General features: G+C 45.2%; 1 protein-coding gene and 1 long non-coding RNA gene across 2 annotated transcripts; one reads left to right on the forward strand and one right to left on the reverse strand.

The window, feature by feature from the left end:
- The first annotated feature begins 689 nt into the window (after positions 1 to 689).
- Positions 690 to 3,971, forward strand: LOC100277950 (uncharacterized). Its single transcript, NM_001151388.1, is given in 5 exon segments — positions 690 to 849; positions 1,373 to 1,545; positions 2,002 to 2,095; positions 2,927 to 3,024; positions 3,484 to 3,971. Coding segments are annotated over 5 exon segments (765 nt in total). The 5' UTR covers positions 690 to 740; the 3' UTR covers positions 3,775 to 3,971.
- An 11,544-nt stretch (positions 3,972 to 15,515) lies between these two features.
- LOC100278555 (uncharacterized) lies at positions 15,516 to 17,333 on the reverse strand. The gene is made up of 2 exons (NR_159986.1): positions 16,232 to 17,333; positions 15,516 to 15,687 (listed from the first exon to the last, which is right to left on the reverse strand). It is a non-coding gene; the product is annotated as an uncharacterized lncRNA (long non-coding RNA).
- Between the last annotated feature and the right edge of the window lie 9,768 nt (positions 17,334 to 27,101).

Raw genomic sequence — 27,101 nt, forward strand, 5'->3', positions numbered from 1 at the left:
CCAGCTTTTCTGAAAATCTGGTTGTCGGAAGAATCTGGTTGTGGGGAGAATCTGAGTATCATTACGATTACGTGTGGAGAAAGATAAAGTTGTTCATAGGGCTCAGGATCTAGAAAGGGACGGATTCCTACTATTACAACGACTCAACCGATTATGTGTTTATGTTGATTTTGAATGGTTTTTGCCCCAACGAATTTTATAGAAGATGGCTAAAAAGCTGAGCGTTTGGCAGTCCGCAGCAGCTTTTGGTGGCCAGAAGCTGACAGAAGCCGAAACAAACAGACCCTTTGTATCCTTTAGAACAATATAATAGATTATTATGCCTTTTCTACAATACTTTTTTATCTTTTTTATAAAATTTATATCTTATAACAATTATTTTTAATGTTGATAAGGTTTTCTGTAAAAGTATAGAATGATAATTAGTCTTTCAATGTCTCAGTGTATCTTAATATAATCGTAGCCACGGGGTAGTACACGATGCGCTGCCCGTAGCCGCGTAACGGGCTCAGCCGCTCAGCTGCGGTGAGAAGCGCCAGCGAGAAGAGACCAGGGAACGGGGTGCTGAGGCCCATTGTCTATCGAAGGCCCAAATAGGACAAACCAAGGCCCAAGCTCTACTCAAGGATAGTAGAAAAAACAAAGCAAAGCCCATCGCGACAACGAGCAGAGAGGAAGCGAGAGGCGAGGAGAGAGAAAGTTCTCGAGCTAGACGAGCGCCGTGCGAGGAGAGAAGCGAGATGAGCGGTGAGGCGGCGGCCGTGGGCGGAGGCGAAGGAGAGGCGAATGGCATCCCGCCGAACGTCACCATCTATATCAACAACCTCAACGAGAAGATCAAGCTCGAAGGTCTCCTACTCCCCCGCTCCGCTCCTTCGCTAAACCCTAGGGATTTATGTCGATTTGTCTTTAGTTTTTGCGGCTCCGTCGGGGGATTTGCATCTTAGAATGTCGATGTGGGCGCCGTGCCCTAGTAGTTGGGCAATGGAAATCTCTGGCGTTTTTCCATGGGTTTGGGGTGGGCTGGTGTTAGTCCATGGAATGTACGCGTGAGTATATTGTGCCCGACTAGTCTGTGCATGTGATGGTCATAGAGTGCTTCAGGTAGCGGTTGCTGTTGCTGCCTTTGGGGTGCGGATTGTGTGGGTGTTTTTGTACTATCGAAATTGTGTTAGATATTAAGTGAGGTTGTTTGCTGCTGAAATTTTGGGCCTAGGCAGCTATATCATGCACTCTTGTTGTGGCAATATTCTTTTTTACATATACTTGCTGCAGCAATTGAAAACCTATTCGCACTCATGTTTGTGTTTATGTTCATTCGTAATTTTATCCTATTGTTATAGCTGATAGTAATTTGCTTAAATCTTTGCAGAACTTAAGAAGTCCCTAACAGCCGTTTTTTCCCAGTTTGGGAAAATTCTTGATGTGCTTGCTTTCAAGACTTTGAAGCATAAAGGTCAAGCTTGGGTTGTCTTCGAAGATGTCGCATCAGCTACTGAGGCTCTGAAGAGGATGCAGGGCTTTCCCTTCTATGACAAAACTATGGTGAGTTTTATAGCTCAATACAACTGAGCTGCAATATGTTGCTGTCTTTGGCTCAATGGGCTGGTTTATTGGGTTTTGTGATATACATGTTCAGAAAGAACATCTTTTGTTGTCCTTCCTTTCTGTCATTCTTTTATGGCTCAGGAAACCAGCAAAAGCTTATTGGCATTCGGAAGGTCACCTTTATGTTGTATTTACCCATGCAAATTTTAAGACCTCTAACTAATAAATTAGTTTGTTAGGGTTACATGCTGTAGGTACATTAACACTTATCTTGAGATGATTCTAAACTAAATCAAACTATGCCATGTTGTCAAGCATTCAACTCATTATGGTATGGAAGTGTATTTTTGTCTGTGTAGCTGCATTGCATTTAGGCTCCACGAAACTGTGTCACTGACTCACGTTATATTTTTTTATTGCTTTGCTCCTGAAACCTTTATTGTTTCAATCCAGAGAATTCAATATGCCAAGACCAAATCAGATATTATAGCAAAGGCTGATGGCACCTTTGTACCTCGAGAAAGAAGAAAGAGGACTGATGAAAAATGTAAGATGCTGGCTAAAACACCCTTCTTCTACATTTCTTGTTTAATAACTGATTTAACGATGTATCCTTATGTGCCAATGTTGTAGCTCTTCTAGACTAAATAGCTTGATGTTGACCACTTACTTTTACTTGGAGACATTATAATTTAGGTTAATTTAATCTATTGCATATTAACACTTCAATACTTCCATGTGTACTTTATAATAACTATTGGCATGTCTTTTGAAAGTGGACTAAATGCAAGTCACAAGAATTCTAATGTCCCTTCATGGTTTCTCTTTGTTGCTGGAGAAATGCTATGTCACATAGTGTTACAGTACTTGGAATTAATCAGTAAGTAGGGTATCAACATGTTCTTGTGGTCCACCCATTGAATATGAAGTTCTGTTCAGTATATAATGGTAACTAGCAACGTTCTCAAACTTCGTAACAGGAAACTATTTTGAATGCATATTTTTAAACCAATATCACAATTTTCCTACTGCTAGAAATACAATTTTGGAATATGGGTTGACTATTTTTCTTTGTGACAAATGCATTTTGTGTGGTACAACATACGCTTTTGTTTCATGTGGGAGTTTCCGGTACTGGGTGTATCCTTTTTTATTAGGATGTGAATACTAAATTGAATAGAACTTAAACTTATAGAAGCATTTGTGTCAATGAGGAGCCTCTCTCCCAACCAGAAAATTAGTAATCTGTTCTGCAGTGCACGCTACACAAACTCTGAAGAAAGAGTTGTGACTTGTTAGGAACAACTCACGCTAGTTAAAGCTTTTTCCTTTTTGGAGCTCAAGCATCATTAATTTGCCTATTCTTGAATATTGGCAGCTGAAAAGAAGCAGAAGCGCGAGCATCACCATGATGCTGGTGCTAGTCAAATTGGCATGGGTGTAACTGCTTACCCTGGTGTTTATGGGGCTCCACAGGTGAGTTATATTTGTGCTTCATCGCTTTTTTTTCTTTTTCATGCTAAATGTTGTGCATGTGGCATGTAAGAGTGTAGCCCATTTGTCTTTCTCTTTAGGAGGTGAAGGCTTGTGTTCTTAGCTCTGGGCCTCTGGCCCTCAATTGCATATTGCTTGAGCACGGGCACGGGGCACCAAGATCCACTCATCTTAGTTTCTCATAATTTTATAATTCTTTATGGCAAGTAAATTTCCCATGGCTGTTCAAGCTCCAATTTCTGATTGCATAATCATGTTAGTGGAAGACTTGATGTGAAGTATTGAACATTGATCTGGCAGAAATATAGCTTGGTTTTAGTGCTATGATTATGTGAAAGCTCTGTAGTTGCTGAGTTGCTGCTATCTGCTTTCACATTTGACTCTTCATCTCTTGATATGATGCCCTCGACTTACATTATATGGCTTGTTTTTCTGTACCAGCTCACCCAGATACCTATAGCAGGAGGACAAAGGGTCATGATGCCAGAGATTATCGTACCAAACAACATCTTGTTTGTCCAAAACTTGCCACACGAGACGACGCCCATGATGCTCCAGATGCTCTTCTGCCAGTACCCTGGCTTCAAGGAGGTTCGGATGATCGAGGCGAAGCCTGGGATTGCTTTCGTGGAGTATGGAGACGAGACCCAGGCCACTGCTGCCATGAACAACCTTCAAAGCTTCAAAATTACAAAAGAAAACCAGATGGTCATCACATATGCGAAGAAGTAATGAGCTCCCGAGCAATGTTTACCTGATGTGTGAGATGTTGTATTCCGAGTTTTACACAACTGGTAAATTTCCTTCATGTGTTAGGTAGACAGCATCCTGAACAACCTGTTAATTGTACCCACTGGGCTGCAGCTATGTGCACTTCAGGAACGGAGATGAAATGCAAACTGTTATTATTTGGTCTGCTCTTGTATTCACACGTAGCAAGTAGCAACTGCTTCGCTTAATTGGGCATTTGTTTGCAGAACGTTCTGTTCGACCTGATCTAGGCACATGATACAATACAAAAATGGAGTAAGGATAAAGGAACTTGCGAACATGGCGATCATACAGAGTAGGCACATGAACCCGTTCACATTCTGTCGTTGTACAACGGCAGGAACTGATTTTGCGACAAAAGGCGATTGCCAACCATGGCGTGTCACATCCTAAAAACATGTACATAGTTTTATAGGGCATAAGATAACATTTGGTTGGTCACTTAGCATGTGTTTGATTTCGAAATGACGTGGGTTGAATCGGAGTCGACCCATTTTTCTGGGTTAGATCGGATCTGTTTTTTGTTTGGTTTCAGTGACAGGTTGAACCTAGTTTCTTATTTGATTACATGGTTAAAGTGGGTTAAAGCTGCACCATCTCTTATTTATTTCGTGATGAGTGATGATTGAGGCATGACTGAATATGGTCAGTTTCCTGGTTATATTACCACACTCAGGATGTTATCTTCAATTCAATAAGATGACAACATTCAAAATAAATGAAACCGACACTATTTTAATATTTGAGAAATCCATAAGCACAAGATATATATAAATTAAAGTCATTATTAACCAAATCATAATTTTTTAGTGATGAGATCTCACTACATTTCAGTCATAATTAAAGAAACATCCCAACAATATCAAGATGCATTTCAGTGAATTCGTAACTTTTGCCATGACTAGCAGGTTTGTCTATACGATGACGAGCATTGATCTTTAACTGTACGACGACAATACTAGCAAAGCTCGTGGGTTGTGCCTACTAGAGAATACGTCGGGATCAGAGGGCAGGCCGGTGGGAGGCGCTGCAAGCCCGTGGGGGAGTCTGACAGCGCTTATGGAGGCCAACACGCTGGATGGTTAGGGGACTAACGACGGGAGGCAGATGGGGGATTTACGTCGAAGGGTAGTGTCGGGTACCATAATTAGGGGTACCCCCAACAGTCCTAAACACGGCTGGTAACCACCATCAGCACAAGCTGCAGAGACTGATGGGCACGATTCAGGTCAAGGCTTCGTCTACTTAAGGGACGCGATCTCGCCTCGCCCGAGCCCAGCCTCGGGCGGGAACAGTAGTCCCAGACGGATTCTCGCCTCGCCCGAGGGCCTCCTCAAGCAACGGGCGCACCCTCGACTCGCCCGAAGCCCAGCTCGGGCAGGCTTCGTAGTAAAGCAACCTTGGCCAAATCGCCTCACCAACCGACCGTATCGCAGGCGCATTTAATGCGAGGATCACCTGACACCTTATCCTGACACGCGTGCCTCAGTCGGCAAGGTCGAAGTGACCGCAGTCACTTCGCCCTTCCACTTACCGACCTGACAGGAAAACAACGTCGCTCGCCCCGCTCCGACTGATGTGCCACCCGCCAGGGCGAAGCTGACAACAGTCAAGTTCAGCCTCAGGCGCAACAGGAATCTCCGCCTCACCCGACCTTGGGCCTCGGCCTCAGGAGGAGGTCTCCGCCTCGCCCGACCCCAGGGCTCGGCCCCCGCCTCGGCCTCGGAAGGTGGTCTCCGCCTCGCCCGACCCCAGGGCTCGGTCTCAACCTCGACCTCGGGAGGAATCACGTCCTCGCCCGACCCCGGCCTCAACCTTGGGAGGAATCGCGTCCTCGCCCGACCCCAGCCTCGGCCTCAGGAGGAGGCTCCGCCTCGCCCAACCTTGGGCTTGGACCGACCGCGCCACAGAGGATGCATCATTACCCTACCCCTAGCTAGCTCAGGCTACGGGGGAACGAGACCAGCGTCCCATCCAGGCTCGCCCCGGTAACAAGTAATGATGGCTCCCCACGTGCGTCCATGACGACGGTGGTTCTCAGCCCCCCTACAGAAGCAAGGAGACGTCAGCAAGGTCCCAGCAGCCCCGACAGTTGTGCTTCTACAGGGCTCAAGCGCTCCTCCGACGGCCACGACACCGCGTACACAGGGCTTTAGCACCTCTTCGACAGCCACGTTGGCATGTACATAGGGCTCAGGCACCTCTCTGCCGGACACGTTAGCGCATAGCTACACCCCCATTGTACACCTGGACCCTCTCCTTGCGTTTATAAAAGGGAGGTCCAGGGCCTTCATGCGGAAGGTCGCGCGGGAGAAGGAGCTGACGAACGGGCTCGCTCTCTCTCTCTCTCTCGCGAACGCTTGTAACCCCTACTACGAGCGCATCCCCCTGGCGCAGGATTGAAAGGGAAATGTGCCCTTGGGCCATTTCTAAGTATTTTGGTGATTGAGTGCCAACACAAGTGCTTAAATGTGAATCTATGTCCATAGATGAACAAAGTGCAAATCAAGAGCAAAGGTATGTTTCTAAGTCTTAGTACATTGGTTTTGTGTACTAATATACTTGTCTAAGTATCAGAAACAGAAAGAAGAAGAAAAGAGAAGAGTTGACTGTGTACAGCCAAGAGGCTGTTTCGGTCTGGGGCACCGGACTGTCCGGTGGTGCACCGGACAGTGTCCGGTGCGCCAGACTGGCTCGAGCGAAGTGGTCGCTCTCGGGAATTCGCCGACGACGTACGGCTAAAATTCACCGGACTGTCCGGTGTGCACCGGACTGTCCGGTGAGCCAACGGTCGGCCGCGCGATCTGCGCGGGACACGTGGCCGAGCCAACGGTCGGAAGGGGGCACCGGACTGTCCGGTGTGCACCGGACATGTCCGGTGCGCCAACAGCTCCAAGTCTGCCAACGGTCGGCTTCGCCATTTAAGGAAAGAAATCGGGCACCGGACTGTCCGGTGCGCTCGACGACAGAAGGCAAGGATGGCCTTCCAGATTTGTTCTCAACGGCTCCTAGCTGCCTTGGGGCTATAAAAGGGACCCCTAGGCGCATGGAGGAGAATACCAAGCAACCTTAGAGCATTCTTGATCATCCACACTCAGTCTTTGCGCATTCGTTTGTCATTCTAAGTGATTCGAGCTCCGTTCTAGTGAGAACTTTGAGATAGTCTTTGAGCTCGATTCTTGGCCGTGTGTGCGCGCATTTTGCTGTGGATTTGTGTGTGTTGCTTCCCTTCCTTACTCCGTGATTCTTTGTGAACATCAAAAGTGTAAGGGCGAGAGGCTCCAAGTTGTGGAGATTCCTTGCGAACGGGATAAGAAAAGAAAAGCATAACACTGTGGTATTCAAGTTGATCATTGGATCACTTGAGAGGAGTTGAGTGCAACTCTCGTCCGTTGGGACGCCACAACGTGGAGTAGGCAAGTTTTGTACTTGGCCGAACCACGGGATAAATCACTGTGTCTTCTCTGTGTTGAATTCTTTGTGATTATCGTATTGTGCAAGACCTTCTCTCTAGCCACTTGGCGATTATTGTGCTAACACTTAACAAGTTTTTGTGGCTATAAGTTTAAGTTTCACAGGATCACCTATTCACCCCCCCTATAGGTGCTCTCAATTGGTATCAGAGCCGTTCTCTTCACAAAGGGACTAACCGCCCGAAGAGATGGATCCTAAAGGGAAGGGAATCGTGATCAACGACAAGGAGAAGGAGTCCTTCGTCAACGAGCCAAGGGATGACAAGTCCAACGACTCGGGCTCGGGCCACAAACGCAAAGATGGGAAGAAGAAGAAGACAAGACGCATCAAGGAGATCGTCTACTACGACAGCGATGAGTCTACTTCCTCCCAAAAAGACGATGACCACAACGAATACGAGAGAAAGAAACCGGTCAATTCGAACTTTTCTTTTGATTACTCTCGTATTCCTCAAAGTACTAATGCTCATTTATTATCTATTCCACTTGGTAAACCTCCTCATTTTGATGGAGAGGACTACGGATTTTGGAGTCACAAAATGCGTAGTCACTTGTTCTCTCTCCATCCTAGCATATGGGAGATTGTAGAAAGTGGAATGCACTTTGATAGTACGGATAATCCCATGTTTATTAATGAACAGATTCATAAAAATGCACAAGCTACTACTGTGTTGCTAGCCTCCTTGTGCAGGGACGAGTACCATAAGGTGAGCGGCTTGGACAATGCCAAGCAGATCTGGGACACTCTCAAGATCTCTCATGAGGGGAACGATGTCACCTTACTCACCAAGATGGAGTTGGTGGAGGGCGAGCTTGGACGGTTCGCAATGATAAGGGGCGAGGAGCCAACTCAAACATACAACCGGCTCAAGACCCTTATCAACAAAATAAGGAGCTACGGAAGCACGCGATGGACGGATCACGACGTCGTCCGCCTAATGCTAAGGTCTTTTACCGTTCTTGATCCTCATTTGGTGAACAATATACGTGAAAATCCCAGGTACACCAAGATGTCGCCCGAAGAAGTTCTTGGGAAATTCGTTAGTGGGCGAATGATGATCAAAGAGGCAAGATATGTGGACGACGCCTTGAACGGTCCTATTCATGAGCCTCAACCCATTGCTCTCAAGGCAACAAGGAGCAAGGAGGCGCTACCGAGCAAGGTGGCGCAAGTTGAGGCGGCCGGGCTAAATAATGAGGAGATGGCCCTCATCATTAAGCGCTTCAAGACGGCGCTTAAAGGTCGCAAGGGACAGCCAAGCAAGACCAAGACAAAGGAGAAGCGCTCGTGCTTCAAATGTGGTAAGATTGGTCATTTCATTGCTAACTGTCCCGATAATGAAAGTGACCAGGAAAAGGGGAACAAAAGGGAGAAGAAGAAGCATTACAAGAAGGCCAAGAGCGAGGCACATATCGGAAAGGAGTGGGATTCGGATTGCTCCTCCTCCGACTCCGACAATGAAGGACTCGCCGCCACCGCCTTCAACAAGTCATCCCTCTTCCCCAACGAGCGTCACACATGCCTTATGGCAAGGGAGAAGAAGGTAAGTAATCAAAACAATGTCACTTATGATTCTTCTAGTGATGATGAGTCTAGTGATGAAGAAATAGATTACTCTAGTTTGTTCAAGGGATTGTATAGAACTAAAGTAGATAAGATTAATGAATTGATTGATGCCTTGAATGAAAAGGATAGACTCTTAGAAAAACAAGAGGATCTTTTATATGAAGAACATGACAAATTTGTAGAGGCACAAAAATCTTATGCTTTAGAAGTTAAAAGAAATGAAGTGCTTTCTAGTGAACTATCTTCTTGTCATGAAACTATTGCTAAGTTAAAGAGTTTTAATGATGATTTAAATGCTAGACTAGAAGTAGCTAGTAAATCTAATTCTTGTGTAGAAATTGTTGAAACTTGTAATAAGTGTAAAGATTTTGACATTGATGCTTGTAGTGAACACCTAGTTTCAATTTCCAAACTTAATGATGAATTGGCTAGTCTTAATGCTCAGCTTAAGACTAGCAAGAGTAATTTTGATAAGCTAAAATTTGCAAGGGATGCCTACACAATTGGTAGACACCCCTCAATTAAGGATGGACTTGGTTTCAAGAGGGAAGCCAAGAACTTAACAAGCCATAAGGCTCCCATTCTCGCCAAGGAGAAAGGGAAGGCCCCTATGGCTGGTAGTGCTAAAAAGAACCATGCCTTTATGTATCATGATAGGAGACATACTAGAAATGCAAATAGAAGTTATAATGTTTTTGATTCATATGTTTATGATTCTCATGACATGTTTGCTTCTAGTTCTTTCTATGTGCATGATAGGAATGTTGGTAGGAGAAATGTTGTTCATAATATGCCTAGGAGAAATGTTGTTAATATTCCTAGAAAAGTTAATGAGCCTTCTACAATATATCATGCTTTGAATGCTTCCTTTGCAATTTGTAGAAAGGATAGAAAGGTGATTGCTAGAAAGTTAGGGGCAAAATGCAAGGGTGATAAAACTTGCATTTGGATCCCTAAGGAAATTGTGACTAACCTTGTAGGACCCAACAAGAGTTGGGTACCTAAGTCCCAAGCCTAAATTTGCCTTGCAGGTTTATGCATCCGGGGGTTCAAGCTGGATTATTGACAGCGGATGCACAAACCATATGACGGGGGAGAAGAAGATGTTCACCTCCTACGTCAAGAATAAGGATTCCCAAGATTCAATAATCTTCGGTGATGGGAATCAAGGCAAGGTAAAAGGGTTAGGTAAAATTGCAATCTCAAATGAGCACTCTATCTCTAATGTGTTTTTAGTAGAGTCTCTTGGATATAATTTGCTATCTGTTAGTCAATTATGCAATATGGGATATAACTGTTTGTTTACAAATGTAGATGTGTCTGTCTTTAGAAGATGTGATGGTTCACTAGCTTTTAAGGGTATTCTAGATGGCAAGCTTTACTTAGTGGATTTTGCAAAAGAAGAGGCCGGTCTAGATGCATGCTTAATGGCTAAGACTTGCATGGGCTGGCTGTGGCATCGCCGCTTAGCACATGTGGGGATGAAGAACCTCCACAAGCTTCTAAAGGGAGAACACGTGATAGGTCTAACCAATGTTCATTTCGAAAAAGATAGACCTTGTGCAGCTTGTCAAGCAGGGAAACAGGTGGGAGGCTCTCATCACACCAAAAATGTGATGACAACATCAAGACCCCTGGAGCTGCTACATATGGACCTCTTCGGACCCGTCGCCTATCTGAGTATAGGAGGAAGTAAGTATGGTCTAGTTATCGTTGATGACTTTTCCCGCTTCACTTGGGTGTTCTTTTTGCAGGATAAGTCTGAAACCCAAGGGACCCTCAAGCGCTTCCTCAGGAGAGCTCAAAATGAGTTTGAGCTCAAGGTGAAGAAGATAAGGAGCGACAACGGGTCCGAGTTCAAGAACCTTCAAGTGGAGGAGTTCCTTGAGGAGGAAGGGATCAAGCACGAGTTCTCCGCTCCCTACACACCACAGCAAAATAGTGTGGTAGAAAGGAAGAACAGGACGCTAATCGATATAGCGAGGACGATGCTTGGAGAATTCAAGACCCCCGAGTGTTTCTGGTCGGAAGCCGTGAACACGGCTTGCCACGCCATCAACAGGGTCTACCTTCATCGCCTCCTCAAGAAGACTTCGTATGAGCTACTAACCGGTAACAAACCCAATGTATCTTACTTTCGTGTATTTGGGAGCAAGTGCTACATTCTAGTAAAGAAGGGTAGAAATTCTAAGTTTGCTCCCAAAGCTGTAGAAGGGTTTTTGTTAGGTTATGACTCAAATACAAAGGCGTATAGAGTCTTCAACAAATCATCGGGTTTGGTTGAAGTCTCTAGCGACGTTGTATTTGATGAGACTAATGGCTCTCCAAGAGAGCAAGTTGTTGATTGTGATGATGTAGATGAAGAAGATGTTCCGACAGCCGCTATACGAACCATGGCAATTGGAGAAGTGCGGCCACAGGAACAAGATAAACGAGATCAACCTTCTTCCTCAACAATGGTGCAACCCCCAACTCAAAACGATGAACAGGTTCATAAAGAGGAGTGTGATCAAGGGGGAGCACAAGATGATCATGTGATGGAGGAAGAAGCGCAACCGGCACCTCCAACCCAAGTTCGAGCAGTGATTCAAAGGGATCATCCCGTCGACCAAATTTTGGGTGACATTAGCAAGGGAGTAACTACTCGATCTCGATTAGTCAATTTTTGTGAGCACTACTCCTTTGTCTCTTCTATTGAGCCTTTCAGGGTAGAGGAGGCCTTGCTAGATCCGGATTGGGTATTGGCCATGCAGGAGGAACTCAACAACTTCAAGCGCAATGAAGTTTGGACACTGGTGCCTCGTCCAAAGCAAAATGTTGTGGGAACCAAGTGGGTGTTCCGCAACAAACAGGACGAGCACGGGGTGGTGACAAGGAACAAGGCTCGACTTGTGGCAAAAGGTTATGCCCAAGTCGCAGGTTTGGACTTTGAGGAGACGTTTGCTCCTGTGGCTAGGCTAGAATCAATTCGTATCTTGCTAGCATATGCCGCTCACCATTCTTTCAGGTTGTTCCAAATGGATGTGAAGAGCGCTTTCCTCAACGGGCCAATCAAGGAGGAGGTGTACGTGGAGCAACCCCCTGGCTTCGAGGATGAACGGTACCCCGACCACGTGTGTAAGCTCTCTAAGGCGCTCTATGGACTTAAGCAAGCCCCAAGAGCATGGTATGAATGCCTTAGAGACTTTCTAATTGTTAATGCTTTCAAGGTTGGGAAAGCCGATCCAACTCTTTTTACTAAGACATGTGATGGTGATTTGTTTGTGTGCCAAATTTATGTCGATGACATAATATTTGGTTCTACTAACCAAAAGTCTTGTGAAGAGTTTAGCAGGGTGATGACGCAGAAATTCGAGATGTCAATGATGGGCGAGTTGAACTACTTCCTTGGGTTCCAAGTGAAGCAACTCAAAGATGGCACCTTCCTCTCCCAAACGAAGTACACGCAAGATCTGCTAAAGCGGTTTGGGATGAAGGACGCCAAGCCCGCAAAGACTCCGATGGGGACCGACGGACACACCGACCTCAACAAAGGAGGTAAGTCCGTTGATCAAAAAGCATACCGGTCAATGATAGGGTCTTTACTTTATTTATGTGCTAGTAGACCGGATATTATGCTTAGCGTATGCATGTGTGCTAGATTTCAATCCGATCCTAAGGAGTGTCACTTAGTGGCGGTAAAGCGAATTCTTCGATATTTGGTTGCTACGCCTTGCTTTGGGCTCTGGTATCCCAAGGGGTCTACCTTTGACTTGGTTGGATACTCAGACTCCGACTATGCTGGATGTAAGGTCGATAGGAAGAGTACATCGGGGACGTGCCAATTCTTAGGAAGCTCCCTGGTGTCATGGAACTCTAAGAAACAAACCTCCGTTGCCCTATCCACCGCTGAGGCCGAGTATGTTGCCGCAGGACAGTGTTGCGCGCAACTGCTTTGGATGACACAAACCCTCCGGGACTTTGGCTACAATCTGAGCAAAGTCCCACTCCTATGTGACAATGAGAGTGCTATCCGCTTGGCGGAAAATCCTGTTAAACACAGCCGCACAAAGCACATAGACATCCAGCATCACTTTTTGAGAGACCACCAGCAAAAGGGAGATATCGAAGTGTTTCATGTTAGCACTGAGAACCAGCTAGCTGATATCTTTACCAAGCCTCTAGATGAGAAGACCTTTTGCAGGCTGCGTAGTGAGCTCAATATCTTAGATTCGCGGAACTTGGATTGAAATGTAGCATACATATGTTTATGCTTTTGATCATGTTCATTCTGCATTTTGTTGTTTATTGTGGTGCTCAAGTTGTACAAACACTCCCTGGACCTCACAAGTCCGTTGCAAAGTGATGCACATGTTTAGGGGGAGATGTGTTACAACTTGACCCTTTGAAGACTAACCATGTGCTTGAGTTTGATGATTTAGTCTCGAAGATGGATTGAAAGGGAAAAAGGTGGATGTCACACCCGGTCTTGGAAGGCAAACCGAATGCGAACTATGTACGTGCCAGGATCAGAACTCACGTACACAGCGATTACATAAATGAACATCATCACACAATGCTCGAGTAATAACATAAAAGAGTACTTATTACATCATAGAGTCATAGACATCCACATAGTCATTGTCTTAACAAGTAAATCAAAGTGCTAGCGAAACACAGTAAAGATAAGGCCTTCACAGGCAGCTGACTGGGGGTTGCCGCCAACCCACACCTAGAATTCATCGTAATCTTGGAACTCCTGGAAGTCTCCTTCCACGGCTTCGCCTTCTCCTGAGAAGTGGTTACAATGCGGACAACCTGGTGTTTTGTGGTAAAGCAAGGATGAGTACACATCAACGTACTCAGCAAATGTCCCGTTTGGCTGAAGTGGACTAGCTTTATGTGGGGTTAGGCTCAAGCAGTTGCTTTTAGTTGGTCAAGTATTTATCATTAGTAGAAGCCAGATTTTAGCATTAACCAACCCGTGAACCATTTCCTCATTGAGGAACAACACCATCATAGTCGAACCAAAACCACAACATAATCCTTGTATCTCGAACCATCTGTATCTCTAATCAAAGAGGATCCCAAGGCTGCTCTTAACCATGAGCACGGCTGATATATCAGTTTCACTACCCTCTGCAGAGGTTGCACACTTTACCCATGAGTCATGATTCCCTTTCTACCCGGGGAGAGCTTGTGGCAGAACCTCCCAAGTTATTGGGCCCACATGCACCTGTCCTTGTCTCAAAGACCTCAGACAGCTATGCATGTGCACTAAATAACTTAACAGGATCCGTCCGATTGACCCAAGGACATCGGATAAACCACTTACAACCAGAACCGCGGGATTAAGTAAACACAAATCACACACATCAATATCTTTGCAGCGGAAATCTTATTACCAAATTTTACAAGTTACAAAATTTTACTTTGTATGATCGGAGTGATTACAAAGGTGATTCAAAGAAATAACTTTAAACTGTTATAAATTATTTATAAGTTTGAAATATATGCTAACTCAAGTGACCATCCTCAATAAGAAGGTAAAGACGGGGTATACTTATATAAGAAGGCCGAGCCCACCGGCACTTAACACCATCAACAGCAGCACAAAAACTATAACCTGAAAAACAACAGGGAATAAAACCCTCAGTATGGAATTACTCAGCAAGACTTACCCGACTAAGGAAAAGACTCTCAAGGGTATGCTGGATAAATAGGAGTCAAGGAGAGGCTTTAGCAAGAATCAACTTAGATACTTTTGCAGAAATAGCTTACTAAAGTGAGTCCTTACTTTCAATCTTTTAACGCCATATTAAGTATTAATAGACTCTATTTGCATCTAGTCTAATTTCACATCACATCAAGACAACATTATTTTTATCCATCGTGTTCACATCCTGACTTAGGTTGTAGGTCGGAGCTCAAGTCTCCACTGTCCGGGGATATAACGGCGATCCGAATCGATTTACTCAGCTGAGGATTTCTAACCACACGACATATGTTTCTCGTAAACCTTGATGTCTACTATTCCCACGGATCCTCCACTGCATGAACAGGTCCGCACCACCCGAGAGTACACCACCCCTTTTAGGCGATCCGTTGCCAGGAGGGTACGTGCCACTCTCGCCATCTCTCCACGCCCAGTGCGCGATTGTCTTTTCATGTATGGAATAGCCGGGTTCAAGCTTACCCTGTCCCATTCTCAGGGCATGTGGCTAGATAAGATAGTCCTTGATCAACAGGCCTACATACGCATCCAATCCTTAATTGACCCGGGCGGAGCATCACCTGTTCCTAGCCCAAGTCTCGATTTAAGTATTTCCATCCTTAGGATTGTGTCTGTTCCTTAGGATGAAAGAGCATCACAGGGAACTTTGCAGTAAGATCCCACTATTGCTCCAAATGAAAATATTCTTGCAGGTAGAAGCCATCCTTTCTCGAGTTAAATTAAGGACAACCTCTATCCACAAGATCTAAGCAAGGCTAAGCATTTTTGTAAATCATATTTTGATACTTCACAGAAGTATCTATAAAGGTATGGATATCAAGGAAAGTAATGCATCAAAGGGTTTCAAGTAACTCCTATGAACCTAATGCACATTTCACTAGACTTAAGTGTGCGAAAAGTATTTAAAACACAAGGAAAGGGGTTGCATGCACCGGGGCTTGCCTGGAATAAACACTATGTTAGTGTTTGTTAGATGACATCCGCTTGACGAGTATCCCTCAACCGAACATTCGCTTGATTTAACCATCTTCAGGTTGGTCCATCAGCTTCACCATGCGGAGTAGTCCACGCTTGGGGTCGACTTGACTCAACTCTCCGCATCTCGTGGTTAATCAACGTACCTAAATGATTTGCATAATGCACATGAATGCATATAAACAAGAATATCACAAACCTAAATAAGGCTACACGACGGTGAATTAAACACCTACCGGTGAGGCGTTGTACTATTTCCTACAGAAAACACTAGTTATCAACGTACGACTAAGAGCAATAATCACGGTTTTTTTTCTAGATTAAACGAACCTAACGCAAACATCATGAACAACACATTGAACATAATCAGCCTAAACACAACTCATTAGCTAATTGGTTAAATGCTAAATTCATCTCTCGTTTTATAAATTGTACTACATCTTTATAAGTGATTAAAATATTTCATCAACACACATGCCTACTAAGATTCTACTCGGTACACTAATTCAACTAATTGACCGGAATAGTGAAATAACTCGTTATAACTGAACCTGGCTCAATAATCGCAAGAACTGCGAAGTCGACGAGAGTTTCGTGACTTACGCAATTTATTGAGCACCTTAATGAGCCTCGCACTAGCACATTAATTTATTCAACGATCGAACTATTTTGAATAATTTATCAGCTTACCGTTTCCACAGCTAACACGAATCTCCGAGATCGGTAGCGATTTTCCGATTCAGTCAATTTTGTCGAGCGCTTGGGGAATATCGTGTTGTTAGCTTCGTCTTCACCCGACTCTTGGAATTTCTTGCTGACGCGTGGAACGATGACGACACAGGGGGTGACGTATATAGAGCTGCACCCGCGACGCGACGTCGAACGACGCTAACCGGCGGAATCAACGACGCGATTGGGAATTAAAGCCGAGCGAGCCGAGAGGGCACGCTGGCGAGCAGGAAACAGGACGCGCGGCGAAATTCCGGGTGCGACGCGGGGACGACGGTGTTGTGTTGAATAGGAAACCAATGACCGGCAAAAAAAAAGCACGACGCCGGACATAGCGAAACGACGGCGATGCACTGGAGCTTCAACCCTTTGTTAGATATTTCGTCGAGAAGCCTCCAACAGCAGCAACAAAGCTTTTGTGCACGCCGTTGCTGTCCAAACGAAGGACGGTGCTTCCGATCCTAGCAACGTACAGCCCGGCGAGCGGAGGACAGCGCACAGGGCACGGCGGCCAGGGACTCGGCAACGCAGCAACTGCGAGCTAGAGCAGAGGCTGACCAGCCAAAGCATCATCGGCAAGCTCAACTCGACGCGCTAGGAACGAAAGGAGCAGAGAGGTGCTGGACAGTTCGGCGCGGCGAGCTGAGCAGGGAGATGAACGCCGCGAGCAGAGCGCGACACTGGAGCACACGCGGCCCTGGCGAGCTGGGCACCGGAGCTGGAGAGCTGAGCACCGCGGAGCGCGCAGGGACGCTGGCTGAGCGCGCAGGGAGGAAGACACACCAGGGAGCTACGCAGGTCTGGCGGAATCCGAACAGGGAGGGAGAGGATTTGGGCGCGGCCATGGCTAGGGAGGGAAATCGAGCTGGGGAGCTGCCATGGGAGGGGCAGGGACGCGCCATGAGCTGGAGCAGGGCGCAGCTGCCGGGCGCTGGGACAAGACAAGGAACGCGCGCGCCAGGAGATATACGACGGATGAGAAATATCAGATGGAGGGCGGCGGCTGGAGATTTTTCAGAGGAATGACTAGTGGAGAGGAATCATATGGAAGCTAGAAGATGACGTGATAGAGCCTCCAGGATGTTGTGCATGTTCAGGGATATGAACAGCTGGGCATGTGCACCGAGAAATATCCCAAGGAGCCGTATGTGAGAAGAATGCGTGAGTGACATTTCAATTGCTGATTTCTGGATGAGGAGGAAATCATACGAGAGGATAAGAATGGTGACAATGACTCAAGATAAGAATATGAGCGCTAGCGTTGTTTGCTGAAAAAAAATCCCAAGCGATGGCAAGGATAAGGTTGTAGAAGACTTTCCTTTGTTCTGAAACAAACGAGTACAGAAATATCTGATGCTCTAAAATTTGGGTCTGATATAGATGCAAACAAATCAAACAAAACAATATCAACTTTAATATTTTTGGACTGCGCTTACTATGGTGGATATTCTCGGGATCAGATAAACTCATCTGCTTTCGACCCGAATATTTGATTTATCCGTCTTGGTCAATTTGTTAGAGAAACAATTCAATTAATTTTAATTTGCATTCGTTTCCGTTATATTTAGACGAATTTTGCCCGCTATCCGAATATTCGACTAGAGAATAATTCGACAATGAGCTGGCGCATCGTTTTTCTCGAACGGCACGTAAACAGGCAGATTCAATATTTAAGACAACACTGGTTTGGTCGAAATCAGATAAAAAAATGTATCCATCACCAAAACACAGTTAATTTGATTATTCTACAGTGTGGGCTAAAGAACAAATTAGATCATAACCTCTCGCACGATTTCGCGCGATTCGAATTATTTTACCCCGAGTATCTTAGTCGTCGAGTTCAAAATAAATTTGTTTGAGATGAAATCGGAGGACCGTACTGAATTTCCTAAATTCGTATTTGCGCGAGCGATGAATTTTAAATAATCACCGGACGCACCGATTTTCGGAACAACGATGTTCCGAACATCACGAAAATTTAGGAAGAGCCCGGATAAATAAAATAAAAAGAATGTCGCACTCGCGACAAATAAAACAGATGCGATATTAAAATCGCGATAGACGAAGCTAATTGAAATTTAGCATCTGTTTTATCCACTGATATTACGTGCTTAAACTCATACTCTTTGTCGAGCGGAATATAAACACCTGGGGTGTTACAGCCCTCCCCCCTTAAAAGAATCTCGTCCCGAGATTCAGAGCGAAAGACTTCTAAGGGTAGAGAAGTATGTAACCCATATCCATATCAGCGATAACCCTAAGATAGTCCAAGTAAAGGTGAGTGCCTCAGGATGTAGTTTCTCTAGTGGGCATATCATATATCGCCTTAAGCTAATTTAGAGATGTCCCATAGTAGAGACGCTACCTGCCACAAGAACACATAAGGTTTCATGTGTGCAGTTTGCTTTTTCTGATGACATTGTACTATCCGAGTCTATTGGGTGAGCGGTAAATACGTGATTTTCCCCAAACAGAATCACATGCACCGTCTTGGGTAAAACACAGAAAGAAGTTTACCAACAAGTGGTTACAGGAAATTGATAGCACAGGAGACGGGTGTGGATGTCGAATACTGTCGCGGTTAACATGTGGCTTACCCGAGAATTCAAGTCCACGAAAGATGGTATAGATTCTAGAGAATCACCAGTGAAGAGATCTGTAGATACGGACTTTACGACCAGTCCATTTTATCAAGCACTAGGCATGGCTCGACTTGATCGCATATGCTGGGAAAACACACGTGAGGCGATCGAGGCATAACTAGAGAGATAATTAGATGGTTACTGGTCGACTTAATTTGATTTTGTTAAGTACTTTCTTTAGGGTGTGTTGAACCAAAGTGAGTTTAGACAACTCGATAAAATGATCTCTAAACTCAGCCTTCGTTCATTGAGCAGTTACAAGTTAGTCAAAACCAACTTGTTGAACTACTTTTGACATTAAGAAAATCCTCTCAGTACCATTGGTAAGCCAAGGGTTGAGAGTTCACTCATACTAACAGTTGATCATGCACTTGGGCAGAAATCCATTTGGTCAGGTTGTTCATCCGTTTCTTCATGTGAGATGAATTATCCACTTGGTTAGGGAATACTTGGATTAAATAAGAGAGCGAATGAACAAACTCCTGCATCACAACAGCAGGGAAAAATCAATCTTCATTTTGAGAGCTAATCAGTTGTCTCTCGACACTAAAAAGCTCCAAGGCTTCACCTTTACACAAAGGATGTAAAGGGAACTTGTATGAGTAGTCACCATCAAAGTAAAGGGACAAGAGACCACACATTAAAGGGGTATGCCCTTTTGATCCAACAGAGATGATAGATGTTGCTTGATCACTTGACAAACAACATAGAAATTGTTTCAAGGAAGTAGTTTACGGAAGATAACACATCAGTGTAGTTCCACAATGGATCATGACCAGAGACCTTGATACTAGCATCCGACGAGTAGCACAGTCCTGTGTGCGCATTCACAGGAGGCTCTCAGTTTCGCCGCGGCACCATAAGTCATTAACCATGACACCAATGCATTAGGCAAGGGTGACAATATACAAAGAGATACTCCACATGTAAGAATGATTACAAGTAGAGATCCAAATAGATCATGGCCCGATGAACTGAACAAGTGAAAGGGAATTAGGCTTACACCTAGTTCCTAAATAATTTTGGTGGTTGAATTGCCCAACACAAATATTGGACTGACTAGTTTGCTCTAGTGTATAAGTTATACAGGTGCAAAAGGTTCACATCTAGCCAATAAAAAGATCAAGTGTTGGATTCAATAAAGGAGCAAAGGGGCAACCGAGGGCACCCCTGGTCTGGCGCACCGGACTGTCCGGTGTGCCACCGGACAGTGAACAGTACCTGTCCGGTGCACCAGGGAACTCAGACTCAAACTCTTCACCCTCGGGATTTCTCGGAAGACGGCGCGCTATAATTCACCGGACTGTCCGGTGTGCACCGGACATGTCCGGTGCTCCAAGGAAGCTCGGCCTCCTGAACTCGCCAGCCTCGGGTTCGCGCGGCAGCCGCTCCGCTATAATTCACCGGACTGTCCGGTGTACACCGGACTGTCCGGTGTGCCAGCGGAGCAACGGCTCCCTGCGGCGCCAACGGCTCCCTGCGGTGCATTAAATGCGCGCGCAGCGCGCGCAGAAGTCAGAATCGCCCATGCCGGTGCACCGGACATCAAACAGTACATGTCCGGTGTGCACCGGACACCCAGGCGGGCCCACAAGTCAGAAGCTCCAACGGCTAGAATCCAACGGCAGTGATGACGTGGCAGGGGCACCGGACTGTCCGGTGCGCCATCGAGCAGACGCCTCCAGCCAACGGTCACTTTTGGTGGTTGGGGCTATAAATACCCCAACCACCCCACATTCATTGCCATCCAAGTTTTCCAACTTCTAACCACTTACAAGAGCTAGGCATTCAATTCTAGACACATACAAAGAGATCAAATCCTCTCCAATTCCACTCAAGCCTTTAGTGACTAGCGAGAGAGATTTGCCGTGTTCTTTTGAGCTCTTGCGCTTGGATCGCATTCTTTCTTTCTCTTTTGCTCTTGTGATCAACACTCAATTGTAACCGAGGCAAGAGGCACCGATTGTGTGGTGGCCCTTGCGGGGAAGTTTTGTTCCCGGTTGATTGAGAAGAAGGAAAGCTCACTCGGTCCGAGGGACCGTTTGAGAGAGGGAAGGGTTGAAAGAGACCCGGCCTTTGTGGCCTCCTCAACGGGGAGTAGGTTTGCGAGAACCGAACCTCGGTAAAACAAATCCGCGTGTCACTCTCCTTATTTGCTTGCGATTTGTTTTGCGCCCTCTCTCGCGGACTCGTTGATATTTCTAACGCTAACCCGGCTTGTAGTTGTGATTATTTTTGTAAATTTCAGTTTCGCCCTATTCACCCCCCCTCTAGGCGACTATCAATTGGTATCAGAGCCCGGTGCTTCATTAGAGCCTAACCGCTCGAAGTGATGTCGGGAGATCACGCCAAGAAGGAGATGGAGACCGGCGACAAGCCCACTACAAGCCAAGGGAGCACCTCATCGGAAGAGTCCCGCACCAAGAAAAGGGAGAAGAAGAAGAACTCCTCCAAACGGAAGGAGAAAAGATCTTCCTCTTCTCACCACAAGGAGAAGAAGGAAAAATCTTCTTCTCACAAGCCGCATCGGAGTGGGGACAAGCACAAGAGGATGAGGAAGGTGGTCTACTACGAGACCGACACTTCATCGACATCTACCTCCGGCTCCGACGCGGCGTCCGTCACTTCTAAACGCCAAGAGCGTAAGAAGTATAGTAAGATTCCCCTACGCTATCCTCGTGTTCCTAAACATACACCTCTACTTTCCGTCCCATTAGGTAAACCACCAACTTTTAATGGTGAAGATTATGCTATGTGGAGTAATTTAATGCGATTTCATCTAACCTCTCTCCACAAGAGTATATGGGATGTTGTTGAGTATGGTGTACAGGTACCATCTATAGGGGATGAGGACTATGACACGGACGAAGTGGCCCAAATCGAGCACTTCAACTCCCAAGCCGCAACCATCCTCCTTGCCTCCCTAAGCAAGGAGGAATACAACAAAGTACAAGGATTGAAGAACGCCAAGGAGATTTGGGACCTACTCAAGACGGCGCACGAGGGTGATGAACTCACCAAGATCACCAAGCGGGAAACGATCGAGGGAGAGCTCGGTCGCTTCCGTCTTCGCCAAGGGGAGGAGCCACAAGACATGTACAACCGGCTCAAGACCTTGGTGAACCAAGTGCGCAACCTCGGGAGCACAAAATGGGATGACCACGAAGTGGTTAAGGTTATTCTAAGAGCTCTTATTTTCCTTAACCCCACTCAAGTACAATTAATTCGTGGGAATCCTAGATATCCACTAATGACCCCCGAGGAAGTTATCGGGAATTTTGTGAGTTTTGAATGCATGATTAAGGGCTCCAAGAAGATCAACGAGCTTGACGAGCCTTCCACCTCCGAGGCGCAACCAGTGGCCTTTAAGGCAACGGAGGAGAAGAAGGAGGAGTCTACACCAAGTAGACAACCAATTGACGCCTCCAAGCTCGACAATGAGGAGATGGCCCTAATCATCAAAAGCTTTAGGCAAATCCTCAAGCAACGGAAGGGGAAGGACTACAAACCTCGTTCCAAGAAGGTTTGCTACAAGTGTGGTAAGCCCGGTCACTTCATTGCAAAATGTCCTATGTCTAGTGACAGTGACAGGGGCGACGACAAGAAGGGAAGAAGGAAGGAGAAGAAGAAATACTACAAGAAGAAGGGCGGCGATGCCCATGTTTGTCGGGAGTGGGACTCCGACGAAAGCTCAAGCGACTCCTCCGACGACGAGGACGCCGCCAACATCGCCGTCACCAAGGGCCTTCTCTTCCCCAACGTCGGCCACAAGTGTCTCATGGCCAAGGACGGCAAAAAGAAGGTAAAATCAAGGTCCTCCACCAAATATGAAACATCTAGTGATGAGGATGATGATAAAAATGAGGAGGATAACTTGCGCATTCTTTTTGCTAACCTTAACATGGAACAAAAGGAAAAATTAAATGAACTAATTAGTGCCATCCATGAAAAGGATGATCTCTTGGACTCCCAAGAGGACTTCCTAATCAAGGAGAATAAGAAACATGTTAAGGTTAAAAATGCTTATGCTCTAGAAGTAGAAAAATGTAACAAATTATCTAGTGAGCTAAGCATGTGCCATGACACTATTGCCAACCTTAGAAGTGAAAATGCTAAATTAATTGCTAAGGTAGATTCTCATGTTTGCATTGATCCTAGAAATGATAATGTTGATTTACTTGCTAGGATTGATGAGTTAAATGTTTCCATTGCTAGCCTTAGAAATGAGAATGAGAAACTAATTGCTAAGGCTAAGGATTTTGATGTTTGCAATGATACTATTTCCGACCTTAGAACTAAAAATGATATGTTGCATGCTAAGGTTGTTGAACTAAAATCTTGCAAACCCTCTACATCTAATGTTGAGCATATTTCCATTTGTACTAGATGTAGAGATATTAATGTTGATGCTATCCATGATCACCTAGCCTTAATTAAAAAACAAAATGATCACATAGCTCAACTAAATGCTAAGATTAGAGAGCATGACTTAGAAAATGAAAAATTTAAATTGGCTAGAAGCATGCTCTATAATGGGAGACGTCCTGGCATCAAGGATGGCATTGGCTTCCAAAGGGGAGACAATGTCAAACTTAATGCCCCACCTAAAAATTTGTCTAACTTTGTTAAGGGCAAGGCTCCCATGCCTCAGGATAACGAGGGTTACATTTTGTACCCTGCCGGTTATCCCGAGAGCAAAATTAGGAGAATTCACTCTAGGAAGTCTCACTCTGGCCCTAACCATGCTTTTATGTATAAGGGTGAGACATCTAGCTCTAGGCAACCAACCCGTGCCAAGTTGCCTAGAAAGAAAACTTCTAATGCATCAAATGATCATGCCATTTCATTTACAACTTTTGATGCATCTTATGTGCTTACTAGCAAATCCGGCAAGGTAGTTGCCAAATTTGTTGGGGGCAAGCACAAGGGTTCCAAGACTTGTGTTTGGGTACCCAAAGTTCTCATTTCTAATGCCAAAGGACCCAAAACCGTTTGGGTACCTAAAACAAAGAACTAAACTTGTTTTGTAGGTTTATGCATCCGGGGGCTCAAGTTGGATACTCGACAGTGGGTGCACAAACCATATGACAGGGGAGAAAAAGATGTTCTCCTCATATGAGAAAAACCAAGATCCCCAACGAGCTATCACATTCGGGGATGGAAATCAAGGTTTGGTCAAAGGTTTGGGTAAAATTGCTATATCACCTGACCATACTATTTCCAATGTTTTTCTTGTAGATTCTTTAGATTACAATTTGCTTTCCGTATCCCAATTATGTAAAATGGGCTACAACTGTCTTTTTACTGATACTGGTGTTACTGTCTTTAGAAGAAGTGACGATTCAATAGCTTTTAAGGGAGTGCTAGAGGGTCAGCTATACTTGGTAGATTTTGAAAGAGCTGAACTCGACACTTGCTTAGTTGCTAAGACTAACTTGGGTTGGCTTTGGCACCGCCGACTAGCCCATGTTGGAATGAAGAATCTTCACAAGCTTCTAAAGGGAGAACACATTTTGGGACTAACCAATATTCATTTTGAGAAAGACAGGATTTGTAGCGCATGCCAAGCTGGGAAGCAAGTTGGCATCCATCATCCACACAAAAATGTCATGACTACCGACAGGCCGCTGGAGCTACTACACATGGACTTATTCGGCCCGATCGCTTACATAAGCATCGGCGGTAGTAAGTATTGCCTTGTAATTGTGGATGATTATTCTCGCTTCACTTGGGTATTCTTTTTACAGGAAAAATCTCAAACCCAAGAGACCTTAAAGGGATTCTTGAGACGAGCTCAAAATGAGTTCGGCTTAAGGATCAAGAAGATAAGAAGCGACAACGGGACGGAGTTCAAGAACTCTCAAATTGAAGGCTTCCTTGAGGAGGAGGGCATCAAGCATGAGTTCTCCTCTCCCTACACGCCCCAACAAAATGGTGTAGTAGAGAGGAAGAATCGAACTCTATTGGACATGGCAAGAACCATGCTTGATGAGTACAAGACACCGGACCGGTTTTGGGCCGAAGCCGTCAACACCGCCTGCTACGCCATCAACCGGTTATATCTTCACCGAATCCTTAAGAAGACATCATATGAACTCCTAACCGGTAAAAAGCCCAACATTTCATATTTTAGAGTTTTTGGTAGCAAATGCTTCATTCTTATTAAAAGAGGTAGAAAATCTAAATTTGCTCCTAAAACTGTAGAAGGCTTTTTACTTGGTTATGACTCAAACACAAGGGCATATAGGGTCTTTAACAAGTCCACTGGACTAGTTGAAGTCTCTTGTGACGTTGTGTTTGATGAAACTAACGGCTCTCAAGTAGAGCAAGTTGATCTTGATGAGATAGGTGAAGAACAGGCTCCATGCATCGCGCTAAGGAACATGTCCATCGGGGATGTGTGTCCTAAGGAATCCGAAGAGCCTCCAAGTACACAAGATCAACCATCCTCCTCCATGCAAGCATCTCCACCAACTCAAAATGAGGATGAGGCTCAAAATGATGAAGAGCAAAATCAAGAAGACGAGCCACCTCAAGATAATAGCAATGATCAAGGGGGAGATACAAATGATCAAGAAAAGGAGGATGAGGAAGAACCAAGACCGCCACACCCAAGAGTCCACCAAGCAATCCAACGAGATCACCCCGTCGACACCATCCTCGGCGACATTCATAAGGGGGTAACTACTCGATCTCGGGTTGCTCATTTTTGTGAACATTACTCTTTTGTTTCCTCTATTGAGCCACACAGGGTAGAGGAAGCTCTCCAAGATTCGGATTGGGTGGTGGCGATGCAAGAGGAGCTCAACAATTTCACGAGGAACGAGGTATGGCATTTAGTTCCACGTCCTAACCAAAATGTTGTAGGAACCAAATGGGTCTTCCGCAACAAGCAAGATGAGCATGGTGTGGTGACAAGGAACAAAGCTCGACTCGTGGCCAAAGGGTATTCACAAGTCGAAGGTTTGGATTTTGGTGAAACCTATGCACCCGTAGCTAGGCTTGAGTCAATTCGCATATTATTGGCCTATGCTACTTACCATGGCTTTAAGCTCTATCAAATGGACGTGAAAAGTGCCTTCCTCAACGGACCAATCAAGGAAGAGGTCTATGTTGAGCAACCTCCCGGCTTTGAAGACAGTGAGTACCCTAACCATGTCTATAGGCTCTCTAAGGCGCTTTATGGGCTCAAGCAAGCCCCAAGAGCATGGTATGAATGCCTAAGAGATTTCCTTATTGCTAATGGCTTCAAAGTTGGCAAGGCCGATCCTACACTCTTTACTAAAACTCTTGAAAATGACTTGTTTGTATGCCAAATTTACGTTGATGATATTATATTTGGGTCTACTAACAAGTCTACATGTGAAGAGTTTAGTAGGATCATGACACAGAAATTCGAGATGTCGATGATGGGGGAGTTGAAGTATTTTCTAGGATTCCAAGTCAAGCAACTCCAAGAGGGCACCTTCATTAGCCAAACGAAGTACACTCAAGACATTCTAACCAAGTTTAGGATGAAGGATGCCAAACCCATCAAGACACCCATGGGAACTAATGGGCATCTCGACCTCGACACGGGAGGTAAGTCCGTGGATCAAAAGGTATACCGGTCAATGATTGGTTCATTGCTTTATTTATGTGCATCTCGACCGGACATTATGCTTTCCGTTTGCATGTGTGCAAGATTCCAATCCAACCCTAAGGAATCACACCTTACGGCCGTAAAACGAATCTTGAGATATTTGGCTTATACTCCTAAGTTTGGGCTTTGGTACCCTCGGGGATCCACATTTGATTTAATTGGTTATTCGGATGCCGATTGGGCGGGGTGCAAAATTAATAGGAAGAGCACATCAGGGACTTGCCAGTTCTTGGGAAGATCCTTGGTGTCTTGGGCTTCAAAGAAGCAAAATTCGGTCGCTCTTTCCACCGCCGAAGCCGAGTACATTGCCGCAGGACATTGTTGCGCGCAATTGCTTTGGATGAGGCAAACCCTGCGGGACTACGGTTACAAATTAACCAAAGTCCCTTTGCTATGTGATAATGAGAGTGCAATTAAAATGGCCGACAATCCCGTCGAGCATAGCCGCACTAAGCACATAGCCATTCGGTATCATTTTCTTAGGGATCACCAACAAAAGGGGGATATCGAGATTTCTTACATTAATACTAAAGATCAATTAGCCGAT

Source organism: Zea mays, chromosome 6, assembly GCF_902167145.1.
Source record: "Zea mays cultivar B73 chromosome 6, Zm-B73-REFERENCE-NAM-5.0, whole genome shotgun sequence".
NCBI lineage: Eukaryota > Viridiplantae > Streptophyta > Magnoliopsida > Poales > Poaceae > Zea > Zea mays.